Source organism: Zalophus californianus, chromosome 10 (assembly GCF_009762305.2).
Source record: "Zalophus californianus isolate mZalCal1 chromosome 10, mZalCal1.pri.v2, whole genome shotgun sequence".
Classification (NCBI taxonomy): Eukaryota; Metazoa; Chordata; class Mammalia; order Carnivora; family Otariidae; genus Zalophus; species Zalophus californianus.
Window position 1 is genome coordinate 32,802,277 of NC_045604.1, and position 19,062 is coordinate 32,821,338.

The 19,062-nt window shown below is 35.4% G+C and overlaps 1 protein-coding gene across 2 annotated transcripts in view; it reads left to right on the forward strand.

Annotated features, from left to right (window-relative positions):
• Window positions 1-355: 355 nt before the first annotated feature.
• ZBTB41 (zinc finger and BTB domain containing 41) overlaps window positions 356-19,062 on the forward strand; it is a 49,321-nt gene continuing 30,614 nt past the window's right edge. The window contains exons 1-6 of one of the 2 annotated variants that reach the window (XM_027611760.2): window positions 356-417; window positions 1,192-2,438; window positions 10,928-11,135; window positions 11,852-11,921; window positions 14,230-14,377; window positions 17,874-18,003. In XM_027611760.2, the coding sequence (XP_027467561.1) occupies window positions 1,316-2,438; window positions 10,928-11,135; window positions 11,852-11,921; window positions 14,230-14,377; window positions 17,874-18,003 (1,679 nt within the window). In that variant the 5' untranslated portion in view covers window positions 356-417; window positions 1,192-1,315. The other variant, XM_027611759.2, reaches the window with a different exon arrangement.

The window sequence follows — 19,062 nt, forward strand, 5'->3', positions numbered from 1 at the left end:
TCTGTTCTTTAGATGCAGTGTGTTTGCTAAGACCGGCTTCTGTCCGTTGCTGCGTGGTTGATCACAAACTATTAAATATATCGGCGAGGATGAAATCCGTTCGTGCTATCGTGCCTCTCCCAGTTTATACTAAACTCCTCATCAGTCTCCCCACCCCACCCCCCCGCCATTCCCCAGCGAAGCTTCCCGCAAAGCTCCCTCTGGTTCAATCACAGTAGGCCACCAAACCACCGCGAAAACCCGGAGTAACGGATTTGGGGCGTAGCTAGGTTCCTCTAGGGAGCAAGAAGAATTTACAGAGCATGCGCAAAGACGGGCGCGCGCACATGCGCAGTGGTCGGCGCAGGGCCGCGCGCCGGTCTCTCCGGGAGGCTTGGAGGCTGCGCGCGGTTGACGTGTTCCGTGGCTGTGGAGGCGGTGAGGCTCTGGGAGGGGAAGGAGCAGAGAGAGGGAGGGTGAGGTGGGGGGCTGAACCCGGAAGTGGGTAGGCGCTGGAGAGAGCGCGCCGACAGTGGAGCTCAGCGGCTGGGAGCCAGCGGGGGAGCCCTGGGTTCCCGGTAATGGATCTGTGGGGCGTTTGCCCAGGGAAACTGGGGTGGGAAGGGTAACGGGTTCGCGTCGGCGAGCGCTGTCTGCGCCTGGGCAGGGCCTGGGAAGGCTCTTCTGCTTCCTTTAGTCGTACCTGTGGTTGACCCTACTCCTGCTCTGCGCCCCTCCTGGGGCCATCTCCTGCGGGGTGATTTTGGCCGGGGGACACTCTCTGTCCATGAGGAGGGGTGCCTTGCCCGCCCTGGAAAAAGGCATGTTAATGGAGAGACATGGATTTCGCGGCCGCGACGGCCTTATTGTCATCAGCCCAGCGCCCCTAAACCATGAATGTAGCGCGCCTTAACCTGCACCCTCAGTGATCTTGGAGGGATCCCTCCCTTTTCAGCCCTCCTTTTTCCCACCCTGTTCGTGAATCAGGCCTGAAAGGTGTGCTGCGGCTTCCTTTAAAATTATTCTTTTGTTGGCTGTCTTTTATAACCCGGCCCTTCTTGTTCTCCACGCTAAAATCTTAGCCATGAGTAGGTGTGACTTTATCATAATTTAGTTCTAATTTAGAAAGGATTAGTAGACGAATGCCGTGAATAATTAATTTAGCATTGTTTTGCCATGGAGTTTTTTTACGTGGTTCTTACTCTTTTGCAGACCATGAAACCCTCGGGCACGCCCCTCCAGAAGCTGTTAACCAAGACAATCTAGTTTTTTGTTTTTTTAAATAAATCCTTTAAGACACTTATGAAGTTTCTTGTTCTGAAATTGTTGTACTGCAATGAAGAAAAGGAGAAAGGTTACTTCAAATCTTGACGAGAAGATCCATCTAGGCTATCATAAAGATTCTTCAGAAGGCAATGTTGCAGTGGAGTGTGACAAAGTAACCTATACTCATTCCACAGAAAGACCAATTCCTGAAGCTCTTCACTGTTACCAGGAACTTCCTCCCTCTCCAGATCAGAGAAAACTTTTGAGTTCTTTGCAGTATAACAAGAATTTGCTGAAGTATTTAAATGATGATAGGCAGAAGCAACCATCTTTCTGTGACTTACTTATCATAGTAGAAGGAAAAGAATTTAGTGCACATAAAGTTGTTGTTGCTGTTGGCAGTAGTTATTTTCATGCGTGTTTGAGCAAAAATCCAAGCACTGATGTTGTCACCCTGGATCACGTAACACACTCAGTTTTTCAGCATTTGCTTGAATTTCTTTACACATCAGAATTTTTTGTGTACAAATATGAAATACCTCTTGTTTTAGAGGCAGCAAAATTTCTGGACATTATAGATGCAGTTAAGTTGCTAAATAATGAAAATGTTGCCACTTTTCAGTCTGAGCTGGCTGAAAAGTCATCACCAGAAGAAACACTAAGTGAATTAGCTGGAAGACTATCAAATAATCATCAGTGTAAATTCTGTAGTAGACATTTTTGTTATAAAAAGTCTTTAGAGAACCATTTGGCTAAAACCCATAGGTCCCTTTTATTAGGGAAAAAACATGGGTTAAAAATGCTGGAGAGAAGTTTTTCCGCAAGAAGATCGAAAAGGAATCGGAAGTGTCCTGTTAAGTTTGATGACACCAGTGATGATGAACAAGAAAGTGGTGATGGGTCAGACAATTTGAATCAAGAAAATTTTGATAAGGAAAAGTCAGACAGAAATGATTCTGAGGACCCTGGAAGTGAATATAATGCTGAAGAAGATGAACTAGAGGAGGAAATGTCAGATGAATACTCTGACATTGAAGAACAAAGTGAAAAAGATCATAATGATGCAGAAGAGGAACCTGAGGCTGGTGATTCTGTAGGAAATATTCATGAGGGGTTAACTCCTGTAGTCATTCAGAACAGTAACAAAAAAATATTGCAATGTCCTAAATGTGATAAAACATTTGACCGCATAGGTAAGAAAAGAAAGATTGTTTTCTGTCTCTAATAACTTAATTTTTCCTGGTATTTTAAAGGTGATAATGAAAAACCAAACTTTGAAGGTAACTTTTGAAAGGAATACTTAACTAGGGTGGGTATTTGATAGTCAATACATATTTTATCCTGTTGTTTTAAATTTGTTTGATTCAGGAATTTAACTGTTTTTATTAGCTTTTATTTTCCCTACCTCATGTTCCATTAAAAGGTGATAGATCATTAGTTCAAATATTTGGTATGAAAAAACTCCCGACTTAATAATTGTGAATGTAGTGCTTTGATTTATATGTTGATTTAATTTCATATATAAGTGCCATTTTTGAGTCATAGAAAATTATATTATTCAGTTTAATAATTTGTATACTATTTCCTCTTGAACATGGCTATACCTGAGTTAGAAATACAGTCACTTCTCTAGTATCTAGTACTGTTTAGAATTGGAATGTTTCAGTTTAGGCTTGTAATTAAGAATAAAACCGAACTGGATATAATTTATTCTGTAGATAGAGTCTTTAGGAAACGTCTTGATTAGTAGTAGTCTTTGGTTATTATAATAACTAATAAATCAACTTTTCCTTTATTAGAAAATATATGCCAGGAAATGTGGTCTATAAGCTTAAGTTAAAATTATGTCAGTGAACATATAATTTCAGGAGGTCTAATATTTGCTAGTAAAATAATTTTTGGAGGTGTTTTACATGAACTGTTCTAATGTGAACTTTTAAATTGCAGCAATTAAACTATTTCTATATAAATCAAAGTTAGGAAATTGTGAAATATGTCTGCCACATATAATGTTAAAAGGAACATTTAAGTGCAGTTTGACCTTGTAATATTATTTATGCAGTTTAATATATCCCCATGTATTTTGCAGTGTTGAGTTACTTACGTTATTGGTTTAGGTGGAATGATTTTATAAGGTATTGGTAATCATTTGTTCTCAAAATATGGGACAGTACACACTATAGCATAAGTGGTAACCTCTTTTTGCTTTTTATTATGCCTTTGAATCCAAATCAGAATATTTTGACAGTCCAATTTAATAATTCCTTATCATTGTTTTTACTGTGTTTGAGACTCTGTTAAAACATGAGTAAAATAACTTTTCATGAGTAACTCAATTGGAAGAGCATAGCATAGGAATACAAGGAACTTGCTACACTCAGGCTGGACAAATGCTCTCTCTCTCGTAGAGCTATAAACAAGTACTGTGAGAAGAGAATATTTTTGGATTCAGATACCTGAGAGCACATTATCTTTTCAGTAGATTCTGCTTCTTCAACTTTATATTTTAGTACATGCCTCTCTATTCTGCCTTAATTTGACCTAATTTGACTTGAGATGAATGAGCAGGGGTCAGGTCACAAATGGCATTGTAGGCCCCCAACACTTAGATTTCTGAACTGTCCTATTGAACACTAGGGCTGTGAGATACTTTAAGAGAGAAGAGTTCTATGTTCAAGTAGGTTTGGAAAACCTATATACTGTAATTCATAGTCTGTAATAACTCTGTCAAACTCTCTAGTAAAGAAAGTTGGTAATTTCATTTAGTCTGGTATTTCCTCAAATAATTTTATCATAAGACATTTTTGTGGTACTTCTTTTAATGTCCAAAAAACCCACTACCTTTCTTTGCACACAATTTAGGAAAACACTGCTCAAGATTAAGTTCCTGATATACTAAGAGGAAGGTGTTTTGCAGCTTTTTTAACCGAGGGCAGCCCAAATAATTGTGAGAATCAATAGGTCACATTGTAGACTTACCTGCAGCCTTCCTGAATGCATTGGACTTTATACCTCTCTTTTATCTACCCTTCTCTTTTGCTTAAGTCTCCCACGGGGCTGCTTGCGTTTCCCCAGGACTGAGAGAGAGGAAGATTGAGATTATATCATATTGGTTAAAAAAGCATGAGCTATAGTGATGTCAGACCACCTGCATTTCTGAATCCAGGTCTTGGGCAGGTACTTAACCTGTCTGTATTTTTGTTTCCTCATAGGTAGAGTGGGATGATGCTAATGTATGCTAATAGTACCTTCTCATGGAGGTTATTATGAGAATTAAATGGGATAGTCTTGTGAATCACTCAAAATACTGTGTGAAATTTAGGTGTTCAAGGAATACTAGCTGCTCATATTGTTAATATAGTTATTGAGTATCTCTAATACCAATAAACAGGTAATGAAGTTATATCTTCTGTGTTCTCAAGAATTTTAAAGTTTTATGAGTACATGCAAAAACACAGTCGTATTGCAGTGTACAAAGGACTAAAGGAATCAGTAAAGATTTCATAGAGCAGATAGCATTAGAGCTGAGAACTAAAGAATAGGGAAGAATTTACATGGCAAAAGGACCAACATGTGCAAAGACATCTAGGTATGTTGTGTTCTGGAAATTGCTGAGGGGTGGGTGATTTCAAGATGGGCAAGGAGGTATAATGAAAATGATAGATGAAGATAGGCAAGTAGGCAGAGGTCAAATTTTGCCTGGTTTTTATGCTGTATAGAAAGTTTAGATTTTATCCAGTAAGTGATAGAAACTTGAAAAACCTTTGACAAAGGAAATGACAGCCTATTGAAGTTTTAGGAAGGTCATGCTGGCTTCAGCACAGAGAATGAAATTGGCAAGGACCAGAAGGATATTGTAGGCTTGGACTAGTTAGATGAGTAGCGTTGAGAATGGGCTGTAGGATGAGGGTAGATCAGAGAGTTGCACTGAATATAGGTAGGCTAAGTGGACTGGTTGATGGATAGAATGTAAATGTGTGGAAGGAGAAGACCTCTGTTTCTTAAATGTCCTCCTTTCTCATCTCCCATCAGAAGTCCTTTTTATTCTTAAAAAAAAAAAACAGTTTAAAGACCATTTTCCAATAAGCCTTATAGCATCCATAATTCCTATCATATGATGTAAAAATGTCTACCTAGATTTTTGGTTATTTATTTCTCATTAGAGTTTAAGCCTGAAAATTTTGTGTCTTGATTACTGTCCCTTGTTGATACCCTAGGTCATTTCAAAAAGCAAGTGCTCAGTAAGCTCCTATTTGAGTGAACTAAATTGAAAGGTTGGTGTCTGACTTAACTTTGAACTTGTAAGAAGCCAGTTGGGCTTCTTTATAAGCTTCTAACTTTGGTGTCTTGGAGTGGGTTATGAGAATTAATGAATAAGCTGTGAGACCTGCTGGAACCATTAGCTCCATGATATGTAGTCGACTAATTTGATTCCATTACTTTGGATCTTTTACCCTTTCTGATGTATTTAATAGTTGCTTGGAGTGGGACTCCTGATCCGTTTACATTTTTCCTTAGGCTACCAGCTGTCTTCCCCTTAGTGTATTCTCATGCAAAGAGAGTCCTTTGACCTTTGCCCCTTAAGGTTAAAGTGGGTGAAAAAACCTAGTGGGTGAAAAAGCAAAAATAGGGAAAAGATGACAGATGGGGTGAGAGAGAAAATTTGGATAATTTATCTCTTTTATTGTTCCTACTGGGAACTAAAATCTTTCCTTGGATTAAATTTATAATCTCTTCTAGAGGTAAAAAATGCTTTACAGCTTTTTTAAGAAATGTGACTCTCTAGACCAACCTGACAGAGATTCCACTTTGTTCTTAATAGATTAGAGTTATAACAATGACACAATTCTTTAAGGTTAAGTATTTTAGTTAAGTATTTTTTAGAGTATGCCATATGCATAAATTCAAGGAATAATAGAAGATTTAGTAATATCAAATAAATAATGAGCTAATTTGGCAATGTTTCTCTTTGTGAAAACTCACAAAATCTGACTGGTAATTTTGCATAATCCATATGGGGGAATAATAAATTTTTAAGCACAAGGTCAAGTTTTTTCATGTGAAAATTTCTTTAGTTTGGGACACAGTTCATATTGGGATTCATTTCAGAAAAATTCTGTGGATAAAATTTGTTAATATTATGCATTTTCTTTTGGTAATCAAGAATGGTTGGACATAGTATATTATTCTCTGAAGGAATACGATTTTTTATTGAAAAGTTATTTGAAATAAACATTTTGATTTATTGTTGAATCTCTCCTCACCCCATAAGAAAAGAAGAAACATGTAGATATTGACTGTTATTTATGCTGAGTACCTCCCACACTGCTATCCATTTTTTTAAACATGGAATTTCTTTAGAGATTCAAATTTTTCCCCACTGGGGGAAAAATGCCCTGGAGATCTACCTGACTCTTATGGGTTCAGTGTTTCCACAGAAGTTGTGTCTCTTTTATGGTTCAGAAAATCAAATCCATAGAGATAACTGGCCTTGCAATGCCTGTGTGCATAAAATTGAATTAATAACTTAAAAAAGTTTTTTCACCTTAGAGATTCTTAATGTCATAATGAATCGTTCAAATTTATGTATTTTCACTGGTCTCTGGACTCTGCTTAATTTATTTAAATTAATTTTTTTTAAATTTTGGCTCTTCTGGCTAAAATTTTTTTTCTTGGTTAAATCTTAAGTCTTCCTGTCTGTAGGAGAATGGAAGTTTAATAGTTAAAAGTGCTTTTGATTTTTAACTTGTCATTTTGATGGTTTTACTATTCAACTACATGTAACTTAATTTGTATTTGCAAGCAAGAAAAAAATTCTTTAATTAAAAGGAAAATGCTATTAATGATTAACATCTTTTCAGCAAAGGCATTTGCATAAGAAATACAAAATTTGGTGAAAAAATTTTCTTACACTTGAAGACTTTATTAAGTTGCTGTTTTTGTTCACTTGGGTATAAAAATGAGATTTTTGCATTAGATGGTTGGTTTTCTTTTAACTAAATATACACAGTTAATGCCCAGTTAAGAGTGGGCCTATTCTAAAAAAAAATACTTAAAAGTTAATCATTTAAAAATCACACTATATACTCTTGATTTGTTTACACTTTTTTTTTTTACCGCAAGTGTGTGTCACTTACATAATTTGAAAAGCAAGTTTAATAAAAATGAAATGTGGAAATTTTCACAATCACGGAAAACCTTTTATTCCATGCAATGACCTCAATCTTTTCAAAATTAAAATTCTGGGATTTTAGTACATATTAATAATGTTTGGATTCTGTACTTTATATCTAACTGATGTGTAATAAAGGTTAAGGAATCTAATACATGCCTGCCATATTATAATAACAGAAAAAGAATAAGATCAACTCAAAGTATTTTCCCAAAGATACTATAACAGTAATGGTCTGGTTATATCCTGCAAAAAGTAATGTAAATCAGTGTTTTGGATAGTTCAGGGTCAGAGATGCAAATTTTATTATATATACGTATTTACACATGTGCTCATATATAAATTGAAGCAAAAAATTGCACAAAACTAACGTGAATTTATTCTGGTATTTTCTACTCTATTCTTTTCTTCCCCCTGCCCTTAGGTCACAACCTAAGGGATTTATTTCATGAACACTAATGACCTTTAGTTTGTAAAACACTGATTTAAACCATAACATAGCTCAGCTCTTGTTCTATAGAACCTACTTATTTGTGATGTTTCAGATTTCACTTGGGGACACACAAGAACACCTTTCCCTCAATAAATTCCGGTGTTAAATCTCATCCCTTGAACGCAGCAGAGGAAGGGGTGATGGTAGGGTATGTGTATGCATGTGTAAATGGAGAGTATGCCCCAGCAGTGGTGGAGAGAGGACAGAAATACTGGGCCATTTTAACAATGGCAGGGGGAAAAAGTGAAGTTCTTAGAGTGTTCTCAGCTGAAACCCCACTTTGATCTATTGTAATGTGTATTCATAAATCAGCTATATCCATATTTATATTTGAAGTATACCTACATATCTGCACTGTGACTAGTAACCATGTAATAATAGTAGTAAATGACTAATATTTATTAGTGCTTACTATGTGCTAGAATGTCTTAAGCGTTGTGTACATATTAACTCGTGTACTTCTCACAACCCCGTGCAGTATTAATAAACTCAGAGAGGTTAAATTATTAGCTTAATTAAGATCCCAAAGCTAATTTAACAGGTAACCAAACATTGAGTTTTTTGACTACATGTATGTAAATAATGCATCGACATCATCTATGTGGTCTATACATAAATGCCTAATAGATTTTCATCATACTTCTGTTTTTCTTTGCCTGTAATTGTCAGCCTTCCCCCTCCCTTGAGGAAAATACTTTGGTTCCCTTTCCTGGGTATTCTTTATGTAAGTGCAGTGGAATTAATTTTTAGGTAATATACTATGTGTTTATTAAATTTAATCATACATAGACTATGTAATAGATTAGTGAACTCATTTATTTTACTAAGTAGAAAAATAATTATTATCTTTCTTTAGTGGTCTGGAATTTTTTTTTTCTAATTTCCATGACATATATAGAATTTTTTCTGAGTATATGACTGAAATGCTGCTACACTTTTACATTAGCTTTGGCCTGAAGAAAAATTTATACACTTACTTTGCAGAGCAAAGCTAAGCTTTTAATTGAAAACTGCTGTTCTTACCAATATATTTTTTCTTATTTTTATTGCTTTTTGCTCAAAAGTATCCTTCGTTGAAATTTCTACTACTCTAGATGTGCACGTTCACAGCTTTGATTCCAGAGTAATAATAGCAAACATTAATTGATAGTTTATAAAGTGTCAGACACTGTTAGAAGTGCTTTAATGTGTACTGATTCATTTATTCCTATGACAATCCTATATAGTAAATATTTTCATTTCATACTTTCACTTGAGAAAGATTTTAGGCATAGAAAGGTTATTTTTTTAGGCATAGAAAGGTTATTTGTCCAAGGTCCCCTAGCCTGTTATTTTAAGAGCCAGCATTTATATCTGGGTGCATGGACCCAGGGTCTGTGCCCTTACCTGTGATGCTGTTCTGTCTCTGGACTTTAGAAATTTCTATTCTAAATAATGATGTGAAAAAATTTTAGTCTAAATAGGAAAAAAATTAAAATTAAGCCAAAATATATCTTCTTATTTCATTTTTTATCGTAACTTTTTCCCCTGGAAAGTCCATGTTAAAATTTCTTGATTTTTTTTTTTTTTGTTTGTTTGTCTGTTTGTTTGTTTTTGTTTTCGCTGTTGGAGAAACCTGTAACATTTGTACAGAATTTAGATATGTATTCAGATTATAATACAAATCTCATATTAGTATGACTCTGGATGTCTATGCATTATACCAGTTCATCTTTTCCTTTTCCTGCTTTCTTTGATACTTCCCGTATATGTTGACTTTGGCAGTTTAGCGTTAAGCATGCATCAGGTACAGGTGATTTACTTGTTTTCTAATGTCTTATAAGTTGGAGAGATCTTACATGAATATGCTGTGGTGAAGTATAGGTTTTGTTGAGTAATCTAGATATGTGGTACCATTTCCAGATTACTTTCTGTGGGAAGATAGATAAAACTGTTATGTATTATAAGAAACGTAAGTATGTTATTTTGCCTTTTTAAGGTATTTTTAAAAGGACTGTCAAATCTGAAAATTTCTTTCCATTTATGCATATACATAGTAAAAGTGAAGTATAAAAACAGCCAGTCTTCTCTTGAGTAGAACTTTTGATGGTCAATTTTAAATTAAAAAATATATATATTTTATTTTATTCAAAGATTTTATTTATTTATTTGATATAGATAGTGAGAGAGGGAACACAAGCAGGGGGGAGCCAGAGACGGAGAAGCAGGCTGGAGAGGGAGAAGCAGGCTCCCCGCCGAGCAGGGAGCCCAACTGGGATCATGTCCTGAGCTGAAGGCAGACACTTAATGACTGAGCCACCCAGGCGTCCCCAAAATATATATATTTTATTTATTTTTCTTTTTTATTGTTATGTTAATCACCATACATTACATCATTAGTTTTTGATGTAGTGTTCCATGATGCATTATTTGCATATAACACCCAGTGCTCCGTGCAGAACGTGCCCTCTTTAATACCCATCACCAGGCCAACCCATCCTCCCACCCTCCACCCCTCTAGAACCCTCAGTAAGTTCGGAGAATTTGCCAACAGAATTTTGAGCAAATTTACCCAAAGTTTTGATTTTTTTTTTAAAGATTTTATTTATTTATTTGACAGAGAGTGAGCACAAGCAGGGTGAGTGGCAGGCAGAGGCAGAGGGAGAAGCAGGCTCCCTGCTGAGCAGGGGGAGCCCGATGTGGGACTTGATCCCAGGACCCCGGGATCATGACCTGAGCCAAAGTCAGTTGCTTAACCAACTGAGCCATGCAGGCGCCCAAAGTCTTGATTTTTAAAATGTGTAAACATGAATAATTTTTTTCTTTTTTATGACCCAAGTTTTCAAGGAAAGCAGTGAGACCAAAGTAGTAAGTCTTGAGGTTTATCTGAGACACATATTTAGGTAAACTTTTTTCTACTTTTGTGTGTGGGTGTGTGTATTAAATATGGTATTAATCATGGAATTTTATTCAACTGTCGAATTTCAGTCACTGTACTAAATGTACTGAATTTAATTTTAATTTATCTCTTTTTATAGGGAAATATGAGAGCCACACACGTGTTCACACAGGTGAGAAGCCCTTTGAGTGTGATATTTGTCACCAGCGCTATTCGACAAAGTCTAACCTAACTGTTCACAGAAAGAAGCACAGTAATGAAACAGAATTTCATAAGAAGGAGCACAAGTGCCCTTACTGTAATAAACTTCATGCAAGCAAGAAGACTTTAGCCAAGCATGTTAAGAGGCAAGTATTATCTTGCTTCCATAATATACTTTATTGTGCCTTCTAATTTAAATATGGAGTAAGCTAAAAACATCCATGGAGTGCTTGTCTCCAATTCTTTCTTTGCTTAATATTTTCCAGACAATTTTTATTGCAAATATATTTGATTACAGATTTATTAAGAACAGTAAATGTTTGTTTTTTATTAATGCTATTGAGATGAAGTTTTTTGATGTTGAAACAAGAACTATGGAAGTTTAAGACAGCATTTTGGTTATCCTGTTTTTTATTTTGGGTTTTGACAAGTATATTTTCAAAATATATGGTTTTAGAACTCTAGGAAACTTATTCCTCATGCTCAACTTTGTCTTTAGTGTATAAAAATTTGTGAAAGAAAGCATGCTTAGTGCAGTATTGCATATTTAATTTTAAGAAAGGATATTTACTGAAATTTGGATCAAAAAAAATCAAGTGAATTACCTTGACAATTATCTGTGAATAGCTAGGTTCCTGAATGTATTTAAAATATTAGACTTTTCTTTGACTTCTTCTGCATAAATTTAGACATATACATTTTTAAATGTTAGCAATACTTATATTCTTTAGGTATTTACATGTGCCTGTCTCTTTATGAAAGGAATCAGTGCCTGATTCTTATAATCACTGTTGACAGATCATATGGAATATGGACTTAACTAATATAATCTTTTGCTAATAGTCTTTTTTTTTTCTTGTAGATTTCACCCTGAAAATGCACAAGAATTTATTTCCATTAAGAAGACCAAGAGTGAAAGTTGGAAATGTGACGTAAGAGCTTTTAATTTGTAGTAGAAAACCAAAATAAATAGATGTTACCTTTGGGGAAAGTAATTAGATTTTAGAGTAATATAAACCTAGCTTATCTCACTTTTAGAATCCTTCTTTTATACAAAGTTATCCTAATATTTGTAAATTAAGCCCCATAGAGGTTAGTTTCTAGATGGTGGACCTGGTGGAAATCTTAGTTTTTATTTTTAATGTAACTACCATACCATATGCTTATATTTGTGTATATAAACTGACATTACTGTATAAGTAGGAATTAAAATGTTAGAATTTTCCCCCCACTTCTGGTTATCTGTCTCAAAACTTAGTGGTTTTTAACAACCGTTTTATTATATCCCACCATTTTGTGGGTCAGCAGTTACATTTGGAGCACAGCTTTGCTAGGTAATTCTGTTCCACATGGTGTCAACTGAAGTCACTCAGTTGTTTTCAGCTGATAGAAGTGGTCTGGTTTGGTTTGGAGCCACTTCCAAGTGTCTCAGTCACACGACTGCAACTTGGTGTTGGCTGACAAGGGGCTCGGCAAGGACAGTTGGCTAGGAATTTTGATTCTTCTCCACAAGTAGTCTCTTCATGAGGCTACTTAATCTTCTTTCTATCATGGTAGCTAAGCTCAAAAAAGCCCAGATAAAAACTATCAGGCTTTTTTTTTTATAAAGATTTATTTATTTTTAGAGCTAGAACATATGTGAGTAGGGGGGCAGGAACAGAGGGGAAGGGAGAGAAATCTCAAGCAGACTCCCCACCAAGCACAGAGCCCGGCATGGGGCTCAATCCCATGACCCACGATCACAACCTGAGCTGAAATCGAGAGTCAGATGCTTAACCAACTGAGCCACCCAAGCACCCCAAAACTATCAGACTTTTTATGGCCTAGCTTCAGAAATCAGACAGCATCACTTTCAACACATTCTGTTGTTCAAACAAGTCACTACAGCCAGGTCAGATTTAAGGAGATGGGGATTAGTTTCTATTTTTCCAGTAGTAGCAAAGAATTTTTAGATATCCTGCCACACCCCCTAATACTTTTTTCATTATATAGGTAAATATTATTTGAAGGAGTCACAAGCTATCATTTGTCTTCCTTATTTTCAGGCTTCAGTTTATGTATACAACAAAATTATTACCATTTCTCTGATTTCAGCTTCTAGGGATTGAAGTTAATTATTAGCTATTTGAATCTACATAAGCTGCTTTCTTCTCCTTGCTAAGCTTCATCATCCTCAGCTGTAAAATGATTATAATAATTATATCTACCTCATAGGATTATTGTGAGAATTAAGTAAAATAAACCATGAATTATTTAGCATTGTGCCTGGTATATAGTACATGCTATAATTATTGTTGTTTTATTGTTGTTGTCATCATTATGATAGCAGCCCCTTCTCCCCCAACTTTTTTAATAAAAAAAAATTAAGACTTTATTTTTTAGAGCAGTTTAAGTTTTATAGCATAATTTTTGAGGAAAGATAGTGATTTCCCATATACCCCTGCCTCCACAAATGCATAGTCACCCCCCATTATCAGCATCCCCTCAAAGTGGTATATCTGTTACAATGATGAACCTACATTGACCTCCCACTTTTTAAATCTCATGTCTGCCAGATTTCTTTAAAAAGTTGTATCTCGGGGCACCTGGGTGGCTCAGTCGTTAGGCGTCTGCCTTCGGCTCAGGTCATGATCCCAGGGTCCTGGGATTGAGCCCCACATCAGGCTCCCTACTCTGCTGGAAACCTGCTTCTCCCACTTGTACTCCCCCTGCTTGTGTTCCCTCTCTCGCTGTGTCTCTCTCTGTCAAATAAATAAAATCTTAAAAATAAATAAATAAATAAATAAAAAGTTGTATCTCTTCCTTTTGACCACTTTAAGAGATAAATTCTAAAATTATTTTTCTGTGGTTTCTTATTCCTATTCCTAATTAAATGTATGGCAATAATAATAAAACATTTTATTCATGACATATAAGTGATTTAAAATACAAATTTAATGGATTTTAGAAATGTTGACTAGAATTAAGATACTAAGATTACTGTGTAATCCTAGAAATTAGCCTATTCGAATGGGGGAGTTGAAATTCAGCTACTTTTAGTACAAATTTAAAATAATTCCATACTGTAATTCCTCCAAGGCATTTTTTTCTGCACAATGAGAATTTGATTATACTTTTGGTAACTTTTCTGTTGGGAGAAATTTCTCTTTACTTGAATTGGTATGTTTATTTCACATCATGAGCTTGGTATTTTAATTTTTAATTCAGGCTCCCTTACATTTTGTGTACATTTTCTGTTAGATTTGTAAGAAATCTTTTACTCGAAGACCACACTTGGAGGAACATATGATTCTACATTCTCAAGATAAGCCTTTTAAGTGTACCTATTGCGAAGAACATTTCAAATCACGATTTGCACGGTTAAAGCATCAAGAAAAATTCCATCTGGGTAAGCAAATTACTTTTTCTAAGAGCAGTCATAGCAGTTATTTTTTTAAGTAATTTTTTTTCAAGATTTTGTTAATTTATTTTAGTGGGGGAGGGGCAGAGGGCAAAGGAGAGAATCTCAAGCAGACTCTGCACTGAGTGCAGAGCCTGACATGGGGCTCAATCTCACAGCCCTGAGATCACGACCTGAGCCAAAATCAGGAGTCAGACGCTCAACCGAATGAGCTACCCAGGCACCCCAGTCATAGCAATTATTGATTATCACATCATGCTAGAGGAGCCTGCTGCTGTTGAACCACTTAGGAGAAGGAAGTCAGATAAATTGGGAGGAACACTGGATTTGCTGCTATTCCTGCAGATGAGTAAATATGTTTATTTTCTGTTTTGGTGGCAGATGTGTCTGTGGTCATAAACTGCATTTATTCACAGTTGATTGTTGGATAGGTCTGTGAGTGCTTGAATACGGCATTTTTGTTTTGGAAAAACTCATTTTTCAGGGAATGAAATGAACCTAGTATATGTGGAATTCAGTATGGTATTTGACGAATCCTCTATCTAATGCTTATGGTTACGATGGAAACTTGTGTGCTAGATGGTAGTACAATTAGGTACATTTATGACAGTTAATACTGATAGGGAGTTACCGTCATCCAAAGTAGAGGCTATTTGCTCTGCAGCATTGGTGATATAGTGGTGAGCATGGCTGCCTTCCAAGCAGAAGGCAGCCTTTTCCCTGTCCTAATCAATGGTTTTATTGACAGATGAAAGTAGATACTTAATGCTTATAAAATTTGTAGATGACATAAAGCTGGCATGGGTAGTTGATATGGTAGGAAATAAAAATGTAAAAAAAAAATCTTTGTGCTATGGAAAAGGTTAAAACAAATTAAGCTAAAATTAAGAGTAAATACAAAGTCATAAACATGGGAATTATCTGACTTTTAGTCGTTGGGGATTGCAGAACTGTAAAATGGTATAGAATCCAAACTCCTCTGTTTACAGATGGGCTTAAAAGCAGAAGCTTTTTAGGCAGAATCTGAACCAGTAATATCATATGAATAGTTTTAAACTATGTTAATAAAAATCTGTTGTTCAAAATCAGGGAGGTAATTATCTCACTGATTTTAAATTCATCTGTAATATTGCATTCATTTCTGGGTACCACATTCAAGATGGATATTGACAACTACATTCTCAAGAGGTGGGTAATTACGGTGACCTAGCGTCTTAAAATTACATGGAAGAACCTTGAAATATTTTGGGAAAAGTAGAACAATTGTGCAATAAGGGATCTTTGCAATTCTAGTATATAAGACATGTATGCTGGAAGATTATTTTCTTAGCTTAGTACTTTTGGAATTGCCTTTAGTAAGTTCTATCAGGGTATTTCATCAGCATTTCTAAGAAGTCATCATATGAGGCAGTTTTTATACTTAATAGAACTGTAGTTGGAGACATGTTCATGATCGCATGAGGCATGTGAGAAATTTCTTTATACATTAGTTCCAGGAAAAATAATTTCTCCTGGGAAATTGGTGGGCTTCTTCCTTTTTGAGATGAAAACCATAGGTAATCTTTTTTTGTCCCATGTTATAGAAACATCATAGCAAAATATAATTTTTATGGTTAACATAGTTGCTTCTGCTTCCTTTTTCTGTTCCTGATTTTCTCTTTCAACATTTGTTAAATACATCATTTAGTAAATACATAGGCATTCTAAGAATATTAAGTGGATATCCTAAGGTATAGGTTTAGTGTCAATTTAGAAATTTTTTAAAGTATTGGAACTTATAAATTGAAGTAACTTATCCTGCACAATAGTTATTTTCCTATCAGTAAAATTATACAAGCAGATCCTTGAACTGATAACAGAATTGTTGAAGAAAGCATTTCTCAAAAGGTGGTTGAATTAGAACTATGTGTGCATGTGTTTTATATATGTATAATATATGTGTGTGTATATATATATATTATGTAGTATATACATTTTATGTATACACACATCACACCTCTATGCTTCTGTTTACTTGAATCACTGTATGCTAGGTGAGTGGTTCAAGTCTGAGGTATGGCCCAAGAATTTGCATTTCTGACACATTCCCAGGTTGATGCTGATGATGCTGGTCCACATACCACACACCTGTGTATTACTGCTTTTAGGTTATTCAAAGACATACTTACACTACCTGCATTAGGATTATATATTCTGTAAATCAGAGGGAGATATTTCTAAGAAATACAGTCTGTGAACAGTTAGGGTAGAAGAATAATATATTTCTGTGTATAAGTATAAAAATCATAGTTGGCTTTAAAGTCAAATCTTCTAATTTTATCCTATTTAGAGAGTTGGCATGAAAACTGCTTTAGTAACTTCCCAGCATAGTTTCATAAATACAAGTTCAAGGAAGTTTAGCTTCATGCAATACTGGGTATCTAATATAGGGGAAAGAATGTAGGTATTTCCTTTGAAAAACTGGTAGGTAACTGAACATGAAGGAGAATGCTCCTTTCTTTCTTCACTCAGCTGGAGCCTTCAAAAATAGGTATAGTTATTTCACTCTTTGCCTAATACACACTTGCCATAATATACTCATCTTGGCACTTTTCGCTTTTATTTGCTTCATCTATTTATCTTTAACTGTGCAAATGCTGAATCTCCTTTTTTCCACCTTCTTGGAGTTTTTTTTTTGCGGGGGAGGAGAGGGATGTAAGGAGGTGAGGGATTTTCCATAGCACTACTTTACTTAACCCAGTGCTAGATATGAATTAAGAATCAATAAATACTTGTTGAATTAGTTAATGAAAAAAAGGCTCAGATCTCATGAAAGATGAAATATTAGAGATTTTAAATGAGAGTATGTTAAAGATACTTAATATATTTTGAGGTCATCTCAAAAACATGTTGAAACTCCCCCAAAACTACTGTGGCTACCGAACAATTCTGCTTATAGATTTGCTTCTGAATTTCAGTGTCCAAATGCCATTTTCTTTCCATTGTTCTATTATGATTAATTTCTCATTAGAGTTCACAGTAGAGTCTACAGTATTTTCAACCTAGGCATCATCATTAAAAATTTGTGGTCTTGGGGAACAACAGTTCATTTCCAGTTTATGAAGTCTCTGAAGTCCTTTGTTTATTCTTCCAAAGTTTCTCAGTACCTTCTTTTCCCAGAAATCTGGTATATAACATTTTTTACTTTGTTCCAGTCTGATTTCAAACTAGGAACTGGCCATTTCAGTTTATTAACCCATTAGATTATACAGCATTTACTATATTAGATGCCACACCATAAACTCAGCTCTAAGCATATAAGGATGAGTGTAACTTGCCTTCTAGGAATAAACAATCTAGAAGAGAAAACTATAAATGAATAACTGCATTGTGTTATAATATATGCACTTACAGTGGTAGATACACATTCGTAACATACCGATCCTATTAAATTTAACTTAGTATCTATTCTTTAAACTTTAAATATATATTCTTTCCTTTTTAGGTCCTTTTCCATGTGATATATGTGGTCGCCAGTTTAATGACACTGGAAATTTGAAACGCCATATAGAATGTACCCATGGTGGAAAGAGAAAATGGACTTGCTTCATCTGTGGAAAATCAGTACGAGAAAGGTGAGGAATTTACTACACACCCAGAAAAATCCTGGTAACTGTTATATAGAAATAATTAATGAATATAGTTTATAAGGATTAGGGTAATACAAGATATAAGATACTTAAAATTATACTTTAATTTGAAATTTAAGGACAGAAGAAGAAATTTTGTAAAATGCTATAGAAGATGATATAAAGTCAGGATTTGCCGGTTTAGATGGTAAATTTCACATAGATACCACTTTGTCTCTTTCTGAAACCCCACTAAAACTATATTAAAGGTTATTGATTGATTTAAAAGACAGTAAGCTACAAAGACAGGAAGAACAGAAATGTGACAAGAGCAACACAGATTCGGGAGGTAGAAAGCAGGTGGATCAGTGGGAACTGACTTAGCAGATCTAAGAAAGACAAATCCCAGGGTGGCAACGGAGAAATCGAGAACATAGTTTACATCATAGAATCCACAAAAGGTGTAGGAATGGGCAGTATCAGATACCTCTGGAACTAGGGTGAAGGAGAGGTAGAACAGGGAGTACTTGAGTAAAAACTTCTTTAGAAGTTAGATTATTTGGATTTTCTCCTGCCATCCACACAGGTCATTGCTGCTGAGCACCTACCCCTATCCCTACTTGGCAGATATCTGGACTGGAGTATACCATGTTGTTATATGATGAATGCATTCTGAATGCTGAAAGCAGTGAGCCACAGGCCTTATCCCTGCTGATGTCTTGGATTTTAGATTTTATCCCCCAGGCAGTAGATTAGAGAACAATTCCCTGAAAATCTGAGCAACCAGAGGGCAAATATATTCCATAACAAATAGTACACTTGGGTCACCTACTGTGTAGCCTAGTCATCAAGACCCACTTATGCATGCTCTTTGATTGTACCATCTACTTTTTAGTCTATCACATGTAATCGACAGATCAAAGAAACACAGAAGGAAATCATTTAACATGGAAGCTAGATTCTAACACAATCAGGAAGAAAAAACAATCTTGAAGGAAACATTATTCAGAAAGAAGAAAACTTTCAAAAAAAGAAATAAACAGCTGGTTGCTTCATAAGAAATAC